We start from the raw sequence: 12,873 nt of genomic DNA, 5'->3' as shown, positions 1-12,873 counted from the left end.
TCAGCTGCAGTATGCTATTTAACTGTTAAGTAACACATGCAGGTGAAGCTTAGGACATGATCACGTGATCAATTAAAATACTAATATCTTGCTGACCATGAGAAACAGTATCCATTACAATGAGTAAATGCTTGCCTTACTTGTGTAAAACGTATTCATAGCTTATGTAGCACTACAACATAACGGCTATCCCTTAGTGTTGTAATATGAGCAGAAAGGGACGCAATCGGGCATCTTCACTCTGTCTTTGCAAGTCAGAAATGCATAACAGAAGAGGTTTCAATATTCAAACCCTCACATCGCCAAACCAAAAATAGATATAAAAGTAAATGTTTGCTATTTTTGTACTAATGTTGGGTATTTCCCTCTTAGAGCCTTGTTTAAAACCTTAATTAACCATTTAAATCTAATTTACAATCCTGATTTCACACAAGGCGTTTTCTTTTCTTTTTAACATCCCTTCAATTACTTGTGAGCTAAGCAACTTGCACCAATAAAATGTCAAAATTACACCTTCATGACAGAAGGTTGGCAGATCAGCAGCAGACGTTAGAGAATAAAAGCCAAATGAGAGACCATTAAGTAATCCGAAGCTTAAGGAGGAAGGAAAGTCCTGAAACACTGTGACTCCCACTCTTGTATTCCTTGCTAAAGCGTTCTCGTAATATAAGGCAATTCAGGAATTAAAATCTGATCTACAGTTTCACTCGTGACAGCTTGCTCTGATTCAAAACAAAAGAATACCAAGTTGATGTTCTGGTGAAGAACAAGACAAGTCACTGCAGCATGAGACCTCATCCAAGTAAAAAGCCCTCTCATCAGCGTTGAGTAACAATTTTACCTACAGACGCGAGGCATACAGGTGAATGATAACACTTAGACAACCACATAACGCCCGCTTGTGTTCAATAACAATGGAGAATCTGTCTCTTTGTTTGGGGTCTTTACATGGTCCAAAGTAGAGTGCAGGTAAAGAGCAGCAGAACTATGCGAGCATTACAAGAGGCACTCCCTGTTGAACACGTTTTGCTCAATTGTTGACTGACTGTGTCGGTGCCCTGTGCCCATCAACTCTCTGCTATATCCCAACATAACCGGAACACAATGCAGCTTCCTCTGATTAATGAGATAAAGAGCAACACAAACCTGTGCTGTCCTGCTTAAGGTCTGACACTGTATCTTATCAAGGCATGCATCAGTTTTCTTCTTCGGTCTTGCTCAACACCAGTCGGCTGAGGCAGGTCTTGGTAAACATGTTGTGACACAGGCCACTGAGATGCCGTACAGCGTAGACATTACAGCCAGCAAGACTAAATACCATAGCCTTCGGATATGAAGGTTCGATCAGTTTCATTCTATTTATCCTTTGATAAAAAAAAGTAACAGCTGCTGTTGCGATCATTGATAGCACTTTTACATAGTACATTTTGAAGATGCAGTGTAATAAACATATTTTTTTCTCACAATTTTCAACGCAAACCTCTAAATTCAAAGCCTGATGACAAGTGCTAAAGAGCCAGGCCCAGATAAAAATCATAGGAAAATGACTGCTGAAAAAAAACACACCGAATAAACAAATGCTTTACCTCACAAAAGACAAGGGTGGCCATATCTCAATAGGAAACCAAACAAGTCTCGTCCACCTCAACGTACACATTACCCAAGCATTTTGCAAGTGTTTGCATAGCCGTGGCAGTTTGACACAGATAAACATGCATTTGATTCCAAACAATCTTTTGCCAACTTACATAATTTAGTCTGTATTAGCATTACTGTACGATTTTTCCTCACAGCAGAGTTGAAAAATAAAGAATAGTGACAGCCATTTCAGCTCTCTCACACTTTCTTATCACAGGTATTTTTTGCTGAAATCACTCCTAAATACTCACCTCTCTCTCTCTCTCTCTCTTTCTCTCTGTCACTGTTTGCAAAAGGACTGACTCGACTCAACACGTCTTTGTTGACCAATTTGCCAAGTCCAAAGCCAAATATTGGGTGGAAAGATAAAACCAGCTGTCACTTGATATGCTACACAGGGACTATATCAACAAAAAAAGGCCTACATTCAATGGAGTGTCTAGTGTGTTCTAGGGTGCAGTTATGCAAAAGCCACAAGCCAAAACTTTACAAATAACAAGTGTTTTTCCAAGTGCAAATTTAAACACAATAAAAAAGGACGATTTCCCCCAGAACTAAGTAGATGATTAAGGAAGGAAACTACACTGACATATGCAATGACAGCTGTTGGAAGCGTTTCAACTACGCATCATATCCTTGAATGTAACATTTGTACCGAATAATGTGCCTGTAAATGATAACCATTTCCTGAAAAACACCTTTCAAACACTTTAAATCAGGCCGGGAAAGAAGTTTCAGGTTTGTGGACATGCCCCCGAGGTAAGTTAATTTGCAACATACTCATTACAAAGTTACAACACATAAGCTGCCACTTACTGTGCATAACATAGGCCTACCTGTAGTCCTTTATGAAGGTCTGCTCAAGCCTCAGCAAACACAAGATATATAAAAGAGATATAACTGAGGGACTCTTGTAAGACAGCTGTTCAAAAAAACTATCACACTAAGGGTGTTGACAGCACATTTAGCTAACGCTACTGTAGTGTTTTGGAAAGTTCCTGACTATGCTTACGTTAACCGCAGCACGTCACTGGTAGTCGACTACCGTTCAGTCGGCACGAGCGAGTCCTAGTCCTCGACGAGAATGGATTAAAAAATGGGACTTAATCGAAAGTTGACCGTTTTTACTTCTAGGCATCCTCAACCGAAGCTAGAGGAGACACGGGTCTGTCCTGCACGGGCAGGGTGCAGAGGCGGCAGCTAGTGCTGCTGGCAGGTCTACTAACTTCAAACTTAAAATGCCTTCTCTCTTCTGATTGGCCCAAAACAGCGCGGCGATGCATTCACTTGCCTCTGGTGAATGCGGACTCCAAACTATGACGTGTTTGTAGGCTGAGTGTTTTTTGGAAGGCTACAGTAAGAGAACAAAATAATTGTAACGTTACAAATGACATTCACCCAAAAACATTTTTACATTTCAGGTACTCATTCTTACTTAAAGATCCATGTTATTTTAATGTTCAGGTTTATAGGCCTATTTTTATTTTTGGTCACTATGACATGCTAACATGCTTTATTGTTAAAAAAACAAACAAAACAACTATATTTTTCTCAGTCACATTCACGTGACGCTCCGTTTTAGCGCCTGTCTATTTAGGCTCCCTTCTGAAAAGCCCAGTCTGCTCTGATTGGTCAGTATTTCAGGGTCTTCTACAACTGGCTCTCAAAGTTTTTCTGCACCGTCATTGCAGCCAGGGAATGACTCCAACGGGCCCTAGAAGCACTTTCTTCCCATATACAGTCTAGTAAAGTTGTGACATGACAACCAATTTAATTTTTTATTTTATTTTACCTTTATTTAACCAGAAAGAAAAACTCATTGAGATTAAAAATCTTTTTTCCAAGAGGGTCCTGATGTCTCTAATGCCCCACAGAGCACCAGAGACCTCCACTGGTCGTGCCGGCAACTTCGGGTTTGGTGCTCCACTAACTTGAATGGGGGTTAAAAGATTACATTTTGCTGCTCTCCTAGACTTTCCAAATGTTAGCAGACCAAATGGATCAAATTCTGACAGTGAAACGAGTCATCTCGGAGTTGTGAAATCTATCGACTGATTTACAGACAGCTCTTTCACCATGTAAGTCTGTGGGAAGAAGTCTTTTTGGATGACTGGTCTGGAGTTGTTATTCCACTGTTTGACTTCTGTGTTCAATTTGCTTCAAAGCCCAGCGCACTTCCCAGGGGGCCTTGCATTTCTCTGTGGATTGAGCAATACTTTCTCAGTATTTCTATAGCACCGAAAGCTGCTTTATAATTAAATAAAAGAAGACATAGAAATTGAACTTCTTAAAATATTGGACCTTTAAGAATTTAGTAGCCTAGTAGCAGTAAACCTATTACACTGCAATAACCAATTTAGCCCTGACAAGTGCAGTACTTAAACACAACTTTTGAATATATTAATTAGAAATAGATAGTTTCTGACCCTCGAACTGATGTAGTGTCTGTTTGATCAGCCAACACATCTAGGAGGAAGTAGTTAGATTTGGCATCAGCTACACAAATTATAATAACAGACTGAAAGAGGACATCACTGATACTTTGTCAATGTTCTTTCAATTATCTATAATGTAAGTAGGACTTGTAGCAGGGTAGCTATTTGCCATTGTAATATTACACAAACCTTTTGTCAACTTGTAATTGCTATATTTTCGACAGTACTGGAAGGTATCCTAAAGCTAGGTTTGTTTTCACGTTATATATCCCTCTGTGTTAATTCGTGTTCATGTCCGTCACCATCTTACACACACGCAAACACACTTGATTTATGCATCCAATAAAACGCAAAGCACGTGTTGTCTCCATCTACACTCCCTTTGCAGTTGTTCACATTAAAAGAGGCTTTCTGTAATGTTAAGGTTGCAGCGCCCCCTGCTCTTCACTTTAAGACATGCATCATGGTTTATAGCTAGTAATCAATGGCTGTTGTAAGCTGTAAAACCAGAGAACACAACTATTCAATTGAAATGCTCTAATTTGACTCACTGAAGGTGATAAAATCACTCTAATGTAGGTAGAATCCTTTAATGTAGCTTTGTTTAGAACTGGTCTGCAAGTGGAAAACCTGTATAAACATACTTTCTGGTTCATAAACCTTTATCTGGTATTCATATCATGTCCAGATGAGATTTAACTTGATTGAATTTACGCCTAGCATAATGCATCTGCCACATGCACAATGAAATAGATTGTATCAGCATGTATGAGATAAGATTGTGTGTGTATGTGTGTGTGTGTGTGTGTGTGTGTATGTGTGTGTGTGTGTGTGTGTGTGTGTGTGTGTGGTGTCAGTGAGATTAATTACCGTTTCCTCTAAATAAATAAGTGTATTGGTTTTTGTAATATTAATTGTCATGTTATCAGAGGTTATGGGAAACCCACACACACATCACATGACAAATGTGTTTACAAATGGTCAATGGAATTCTATGTTTTTATTTCTTTCATTGATTTGTGTGTGTGTTTGTGTTTTACAGTTTATCAGTTGACATTTAAAACCCAAATTCATGCTGGTGATGCGGTTTAACATCCACCATCAGTCCTTTTGTCTTCACCACTCTTTATCTTCTTTCAGTGACAGGTTAGTTTGGTAGCACCAAGCCCACCTGTAAAAACATACAGCCATTACTATGAGTTACTGATGACTGGCAGCTGTTAAACACATTTCTTTTTAGCTCCAATGAGATCATTTCCAGCAGCCTAATTTTTGGGCTGTAAAAGGAAATGCATATAGTGAATTTGGGCGTATACAGTACTTATACAGTTCTCCAAACAATGCTTAATTTGAGCTTTTCTGTGTGTTTTTGGTATGGTAGAAAATTCTACCAATACATTTGTTCCCCCAATATGTGTACAACAAAAGCAGTTAAAGCTATTTGCATAAGGACACATTAGAAGCATAAGGACACATTAGAAGTTGTATTTCAAGATTTCCATTCAATACTTTTGTAAGAAACTAGATGATCTTGATCTAAAATCTGGATTATTTTTTTCAGCAGAAAGGAATAGTGTGGAAGACTTTGGGCTTTAAATACAGAGAATAACGGCAACGTGTTTTGGCAGGTGGACACACAGCCTTCAGTACCTTGTCTGGGCTCATTTTAGGACACATCCAGTTGTACAGGTAGTAATGAACGCTCTTGTTGCTGATGCTGAACTTGAGCTTCTCCAGGAAACTCCTGTTATCCATTGCTTCGAGGGCAGAGAAGACGTCAAAACCTTTCTGTCAGTGAGGGAAACAAGCATTTATTTTGTTTTAATACACAGCGGACCAAATCTAGACATAACAACAACAAAAAACATTGATGCTAATAACCCTTTTATAAATTTTTATTCAAAATAACATTGACCATTTAACTGCATGCATGCAAATTGGAGGAAAAGGTTTCAAAGTCAAACACAATGGGATACTTTTATTTTGGCACACTCACGGATTTAGCGAGGACCAGTGTGTCCACCATGAGGTCCACTGAGTCTGTGGCGGTAGATGCAACATAAAGGAGATGAGCTTCTCTCAGTCCAGTGTGGACAGGGTGATTCAGCACCCTGGAGGAGACGCTGTAGAAACTCACCACGTCTGTCAGTGTCCCATCATCACCCTGCGTGTGAGGAGGGGACAAGGATCACTTATTAACTAATGCAGCGTAACGGGAGTGTTTTGTTTTCTTCTAGAAAATGGCGAGGACAGCGTTTCCCTCTCTAAAGAAATTAAAAGAATCGAAATTGACAAATTGTAATGTCAGACCTCCACAACATAGGTGTCAATCACATTCCCCCTTGGTAACAGCCAGTGCTCTATTTCTTCCAAAGATAACACAGGGCTAAGGTCAAACTTGCGGAGGTGTGCCTGCAGTAGTGAGTGTGTCCCCACAACATCGTCTTTGGTCATAGGGCGCAGACCTGGTGTCGTTGTCACCTGGGAGAGAGAGGAGGGATGTTTCAGTGAGTGCTGTGACTGTTACCACAAATTCCTGATACTATAAAATCAGTATGTTTCACCATTGTGTTGTCTTCCAGTCGATCCGTGCAACTTTTAGTTTTTTTTGGGGTCAAAATTGAAACCTTTTGGTCGTCTTGTTCCAAACCTTTCCCCCCTGATGTTTTTGTAAGTTTCTTTCTGCGCCTTTGGACGTTTTTGTGGGTTTCACTCCTTGTTTTTGGAGCTTTTTTTGGACAATTTAGTCCTTTTGTTCAATGGTCTTTCATAAAAAAAAAGTTTTTTTGAATGCTATAAAATTGAACAAAACTTCCAAATTTAAAAAAATCATTGGGCTGATCATCTATTTTACTTGTGTGGAAGAATCCGTGTTATTTTTTATGAACATTTGGTTGAAAGAAACTTTTCTGAAAAAGATTGTTTTTTTCAAAATGGGTCAAATTTGACCCAAGAACAACACAAGGGTCAATCATTTTGTATCCACATTTTTACCCAATCTAACATTTTGGTCAATATCAATATCATTTTATTTATTTGGCAAATTTAAAAACAACTGAGGTTGACCAAAGTGCTTTACAAGGGAATATACTAGAATAACCCAATAATTGAATACAGGGTATATCACAATAAAATAAATATTGTAGGTGATGATATCTTTCATCAAGTGGAAAGAAAGGCCAAAGAAAAAAATTGGCACTAATGGGTTTTTGCCTCTGGGTGGCAGCACAAACTAACCTCAGGCAGACGGTTGAATTTGAGAGCTCTCTGCAGATTCATGTTCCGTCTCAGACCTGGGTAGCTCACCTCTGCCAGCTTTCTTGGATTTAATAGGCGATGCCAGCACCTAAAGGATTTAGTGTGTTTATTCAGTAGTAGAGACAGTAAAGATACAATGTTGCTTTGTAAGAGATATACCTAAAATGAGATGCATAGGGTACATCACTAAAGCTAATTGCTCGTTGTAACATACTTGTTTGGTAGAAATAGAATGTGTACTGTAAAACAAAGAATGCATGTATGGTAATTAGGGGAATGAAAGTGACACCCATAACCAGATAAAAAAAAGTATTTCTCCATAATATAAAATAGTTACGACTAAATAAACTATTATTCAAGTCACATTTTGGGATCGATACAATCAAAATAAAAAACTCAGCTAATCTGCTTCAACAGGACTGCGTGGGAGTTGTTTCAAAGGATTTGATTGACAGTGACCTGGCAGTAACAAAAGACATGACATCACCTTTCTCCAATGCCATGGGAAATTCTTGTGATTTGGGAGCAAAATATTGTGTTCAAGTCCAACCCCACCGCTCCTATTAAAGAGTTCTCTTTCAGGGGCTTTTAAAGTGATAATTGCCCTTGAAAATCAAGTGTGTGTTAACCCTGTGCAGCAGCCACTACCTGCAGGAGCTCATTGGTGTGGGCAGGACTATGCCAGCTGTGTAGACAGCTTGGTGGACGCCCTGCTGGTTGACCCGCCTGGCGAGCTCTCGGATCAGAACTGGAGTCATCCGCTTGAGGCGCAGCTTCTTATGAACACACAGGAACTTGACCTGTACCATCCGCTTCTCCCTGCAGGAAAGCACATCCTAAGCATTTTCTCTGAGACACTTGTGGATAAAATTGCCACAGTGGTGTCGACAAGTGATCTGAATACTAATATTGCTCATCAGATTTCACACATATAAGCCACTCACGTCTCATATATGCGGACATCTGCGGGAAGAGCAGCAATGAAGCCGACCAACTTCTTATTGGCGTCTACTCGCACGCCACAGTTCCAGTGGGCCAGCCAGTTGGGAGGTTGTAAAGCCCTAAAGAGGAAGAGAACAACTGCAATGTGAGTCTGTGAATACATGCAGGGGGTAGTTCAATAAACTCTAATACAATTTCCAATCATAGAATTGAGCATGAGATGACTCAGCTGAGTGACTACCGCAGCTTTCTGTAAGCTCAGGGCCAAAGACCTGTGCCAGTTCCTGGAATGCTAATTTTAATTATTTCTATCAAAGTCAATGTTATTATGTTTTGATAGAAGTGTTCCCTGAAGGTGGAGATACCATTTATGCAGATCACAGAGGGAAAAGGCAGTGGTAAAGAGATTAGAGTAGCCGGCTTGTAACTGATAACGGTGTGTTGGAGGGTTTGAATGGGAAAAATGATAATGTCCTTTTTAGACTCCCTTCATTCCTTCATTGCAACTCAGTAGATAAGAAATATTTTAGATCTACTGAGCACTTGTGTGCACAAGTGTGTTAATGCAAGACGGAGCTGAAAGAGCACTGCTCAATATTTACTAGATGAATGAAAGGTTTAAAAAGAAAGTTTGACTGATATGAATTCAAAATCTAGAAATCCAAAGTGACTAAATGTGCCTGCTTGAAGCTTACCATTGCAGATACTCCAGCGAGAACTCCAATCTGAAAGTGTTGTCATCTTCTTCCACGTAGTTCTCATCGAGCAGAGTGCATAGCTCCTTCAACTGCATTGATAGATGGAAATGTGTTGAATTTTCCTCTATGTGAGTCAATTTGACCTAAACTTCACACTAAAAAAGGCCGTTCTTGTGCTCTGAAAGACCAGCATTTGACAGATGTTTGTTCCAGTTTCTATCAATGTACATGCAGTAACTTGCAGTGAGTAACCTACCACCGCAGGGCTGCTCAGGTCCAGAGTGTCCCAGGAGAAACCTTGAGGTAGAGAGTAGGGCTCCTTACGGACACTGGCTTCCTCCTCCACTATTGGGCCATGGGTTACAATGCTGTCCCCTGAGCACACAAGCATAAAGAAAAACAAATAAGGTACACATAACTTTATTCTCAATATTGTAATTGTTAAAGTAAACGATGTACGGACTTCAGGTAATGGCTTTTTTAAGAGGAATGCTCTGTAATGACAATGCTAAAATCGGATCATCGGTCTTCTTCTTCTTACTGTTTTGTATAAAAGCATACAGTAAAGTGGAATTAAACATTAAAGGTACACCAAAGACTTTTCCAAACGGCACTCATGCATTTGCTTTGCAGCTCTCTACCAGCTATAACCGCACCATGCATGTTTGAGAGATCAGGTAGAGGATCTGTAGTTCGAATGAAACAGCTTTAATGGACGATTCCACTTCCAACCTGTAGAGGGACCGATGAGGAAAAGTCCTTTGGTGTTGCTTTAAAGTCTGTGCAACCGAGAAGTCCTATCTTTTTTTTAAATGACTGTATGTAACTTTTAGTTTGTGTTGATTTCAGCGCTCCCTTTGGACCAAAGCGGTAGTGTTAAAATCCACACATGCTGTCGTAAAGGTCTAGGAATTAACGTTACGGGGAAGTCATATAGTTGCAATGAATGTTTTACTCGGACAGATAATAATTAATTCACAATACAAGAATTTGTAACAGATTCATCATTGCATTTCAAGTGTTGCATTCAGTGACTTAGCCTACTTTGGATGTATTGTGAGCTAAACCAGGTATCAGTGTCACTGTGTCACAAGCCAAAGCATTAGTAGTTTGTTGAAGCAACCAAAGTAATAAATTAGGTTAATTTAGCGCATTTCATGAAACCTAAGGACGCTTCACACATAGGTACAGGGAAACAAGTGAAAAGTAAACAGTAGGCCAACACATACACAGACTAAAAGGAATATGTCAGTGCTACGTAATTCAATGTCAGCTACTGATGTACAAGCACATCTAGCAATCTAAAGTTATTTTCTGAATGAAATGAACACATTACATATTTAAAGGGCCAATTCGGGGAAGTTTTTGATTTATTTCCAATCCTGTAATTGTCTCCATCTGTTGAAAGCTGACCGAGTGTTACTCGCGTTATCGCACGTTGTCTTTCACTTTCCCTTGTAGTTTTTAGTTGTTCTTTGTTTAATTTCCTTCTTTTCTGACATGGCGCTGCCCCATTATCAGCCATGACAACAGCAGTTATATTTTTTAGATAGATAACAGAAGATAACTAGATTAGGCCTGTATAAAGGAATCTCCTGCTACCTTTTAACTGGATACTCATTAACACAGGCTTTTCCAGTGTGACCCGTCAGAAGGTATGCTTATGCTTGCAGCAGGTAGGCTTTGCGGGAAAAATTGGATTCGGGTAGAGGCGTTAATAAAAACTACATAGTAATAAATAGGAAATAGTGTTCTTTTTTACTGTTTCACTCTTTTTCTGTTACAGGTCATTTGTGATCATCAGATGGAACGTTACATAGTTTCAGAAATATTCAAAAGTTACATAATAGTCACTTTAAATCAATGAAATTAGTGTGGAACACGGGCTATGATCAGCAGAGGTATTAAAGGTATGCAGAGCAGTGTTTTGATGAGTGCCTCTCATATTTTCATGTTCCCCCCAGTTGTCATACACACGCTGGGGGAATGTGATAACACATCTGCCCAGAGAGATGGTGGTAATGTGCTGTAAAAGATAGCAATGTACCAATACAATGTTAGAAGTAGCTTGAAAGTTGCTCCAAACACTGTCGATTTGAATAATCAAAGAAAGGATTTGCAATGCTATTGACTTTCTGAACAGTGAATAGTCCATTTTCACAGTTTTATATGTAATGGAAGATTTTGGTAAATACGCTTATTCGCTTTCTGGCAGAGTTAATGAGAAGATTGGTACCGTTCTCACTTCTCTCTGTTAAATATAAGTCTACAGCCAGCCGCGGGTTAGTGTAACTTGGAACAAAGGCTGGGAACAGAGGTAAACAGCTAGCCCGGCTCTGTCCAAAGGTAACACAATCCACTTACCAACACTTCTACAGCTTTCTACGTAACATGTTGTGTCAATAGAAAAAAGAAAAGAGTGTCATAATAACAATTTGCTGTTATGTGTGCCGAACTATTTTTTTTGCTGCAACCAGCAACATCCTGACGTCTCTGCTGGTTGCCTGGAAACTGCTCAGAGCCAAGAAATAGCTCAGCACATAACCCCCCATGAAACAAAATTGACGTTTTATACGGTTAACTACTTAGCTGCTGATAGGTTGTTTTTTGTAAGTTGGGGCTGTTTCTGTTTCCAGTCTTGATGCTAAGCTACGCTAGCCTGCCACTGGCTGTAGCTTTTATGGTATCAATCATCTCAACTAATTCTCCTGCAGAAAGCAAATAAGCTCATTTCCCAAAATGTCAAACGTTTGCTTTAAGTATAGATTCAAACCATTGCTTTTGTTTTTAGAGTATGGGAAAAAGTATTGTTTCTTACCCAGTTTGGGGACAGGCTGTGTGTCCCAGAAATGGTACATGTGTTTTTGGGCTTGCTGCAGGGTCTTGGGCAGACTCCGGCCCAAGGAGAAGAGGTGGAGGGCTTTCTGGATTTCCTGCTGCTTTGTCTCAGGAAGGGAGTCCAACTAGGGCAGAATAAGACAGGCAAGGACAAGTTACTACATAATCTTTTCCGGTAGTTTGACCGTGAAAACAGAAGCCTGAGTCAGCTTGATCCCTACAGCCAAAACCGGTCATTTCAATTGGAGCATTTACCTGTTTCATGTGTGATATGCATACAACACACTCTCAGGAAAGTTTATGAGCATTAACATTGTCACACACTAACACCAGCACACTTACATCACTGCATGCATGCACTCACAGAAAGACACAAACCATAGCAAATGGGTCCGTGGGTCCCTCCGGTTTCCAGGCATATTTCTTCTTTTGCTTCTTTGTTTTCCCTTTTAGACTCTCAACCTCTGTCAGTTCCTCATCACTGAAAGACATTTCCATGCAGACGTTCTTATACAGTATATTGTGAGGGGGAATTTAACTTATTTACTTTTTCTGTCGTACTTACAGCAAGTTTGAATCCCTCATTGTGAACAAGTGCGAGTCCTTGAAGCTGAGGGTGAATCGGGGTGTTTTCTAACACATTGTGGGTTTTCATTTCTTATCTTGGCCAGCAGCGATGGGAGGAGAGTGACTGCCCCAGTCCCCCAACCCAACTCCCACCCAGTTGACAGATAACCAAGAACAATACCTACAATTACATATAACTGCTCACGGTCTTCATATGTCAGACAGCTGCTGGATGGAGCACTGCAGCAGATTAAACCTTATAGCAGCCTGATCCCGGCAGCAGATTTAATTGGTTGAAGTTGTCTGCTCCCATGTAGCCGAGTGTCGAATGTAAAAGTCAGCCTTATCTTACGCAGCAAAGAAACATGCGCTTAAAAAGTATTTGAATGAAATGATTGGTGATTAAATCATTTTACTGGTTACTTTCCAGCTGCAATATGGCTAAAATACATTTTCCATATTTTAGCTTTGTGATATATATACTGTATATATATATA

At 39.7% G+C, this 12,873-nt stretch overlaps 2 protein-coding genes across 2 annotated transcripts in view; both read right to left on the bottom strand.

The window, feature by feature from the left end:
• Positions 1 to 2,855, bottom strand: part of svild (supervillin d) — a 44,153-nt gene extending 41,298 nt beyond the window's left edge. Inside the window, exon 1 of the mRNA XM_034860815.1 lies at positions 2,475 to 2,855. The gene's annotated coding sequence lies outside the window, so the exon portion shown is untranslated. The remainder of the gene's footprint in view (positions 1 to 2,474) is intronic.
• Positions 2,856 to 5,085: 2,230 nt separating this feature from the next.
• LOC117937240 (glycylpeptide N-tetradecanoyltransferase 2-like) lies at positions 5,086 to 12,444 on the bottom strand. Its single transcript, XM_034861055.1, has 12 exons — positions 12,375 to 12,444; positions 12,188 to 12,290; positions 11,790 to 11,934; positions 9,228 to 9,346; positions 8,969 to 9,060; positions 8,276 to 8,392; positions 7,980 to 8,150; positions 7,311 to 7,419; positions 6,384 to 6,554; positions 6,070 to 6,237; positions 5,724 to 5,861; positions 5,086 to 5,244 (listed from the first exon to the last, which is right to left on the bottom strand). The coding sequence occupies exons 1-12, from the start codon at positions 12,392 to 12,394 to the stop codon at positions 5,221 to 5,223; spliced, it is 1,377 nt and encodes a 458-aa protein (XP_034716946.1). The 5' UTR covers positions 12,395 to 12,444; the 3' UTR covers positions 5,086 to 5,220.
• Between the last annotated feature and the right edge of the window lie 429 nt (positions 12,445 to 12,873).

Source organism: Etheostoma cragini, chromosome 21 (assembly GCF_013103735.1).
Source record: "Etheostoma cragini isolate CJK2018 chromosome 21, CSU_Ecrag_1.0, whole genome shotgun sequence".
Lineage (NCBI taxonomy): Eukaryota > Metazoa > Chordata > Actinopteri > Perciformes > Percidae > Etheostoma > Etheostoma cragini.
The sequence above is the reverse complement of the archived record's forward strand: the minus strand, read 5'-3'. Positions and strand labels throughout refer to the sequence as shown.

Coding starts and splice junctions, on each gene's coding strand:
- LOC117937240 (XM_034861055.1), bottom strand. CDS start 12,394: ATGAGGGATTCAAACTTGCT. Junction 12,291..12,374: donor ATGAGGGATTCAAACTTGCT/GTAAGTACGACA, acceptor AATGTCTTTCAG/TGATGAGGAACTGACAGAGG. Junction 6,555..7,310: donor AATTCAACCGTCTGCCTGAG/GTTAGTTTGTGC, acceptor TCTCTCTCCCAG/GTGACAACGACACCAGGTCT.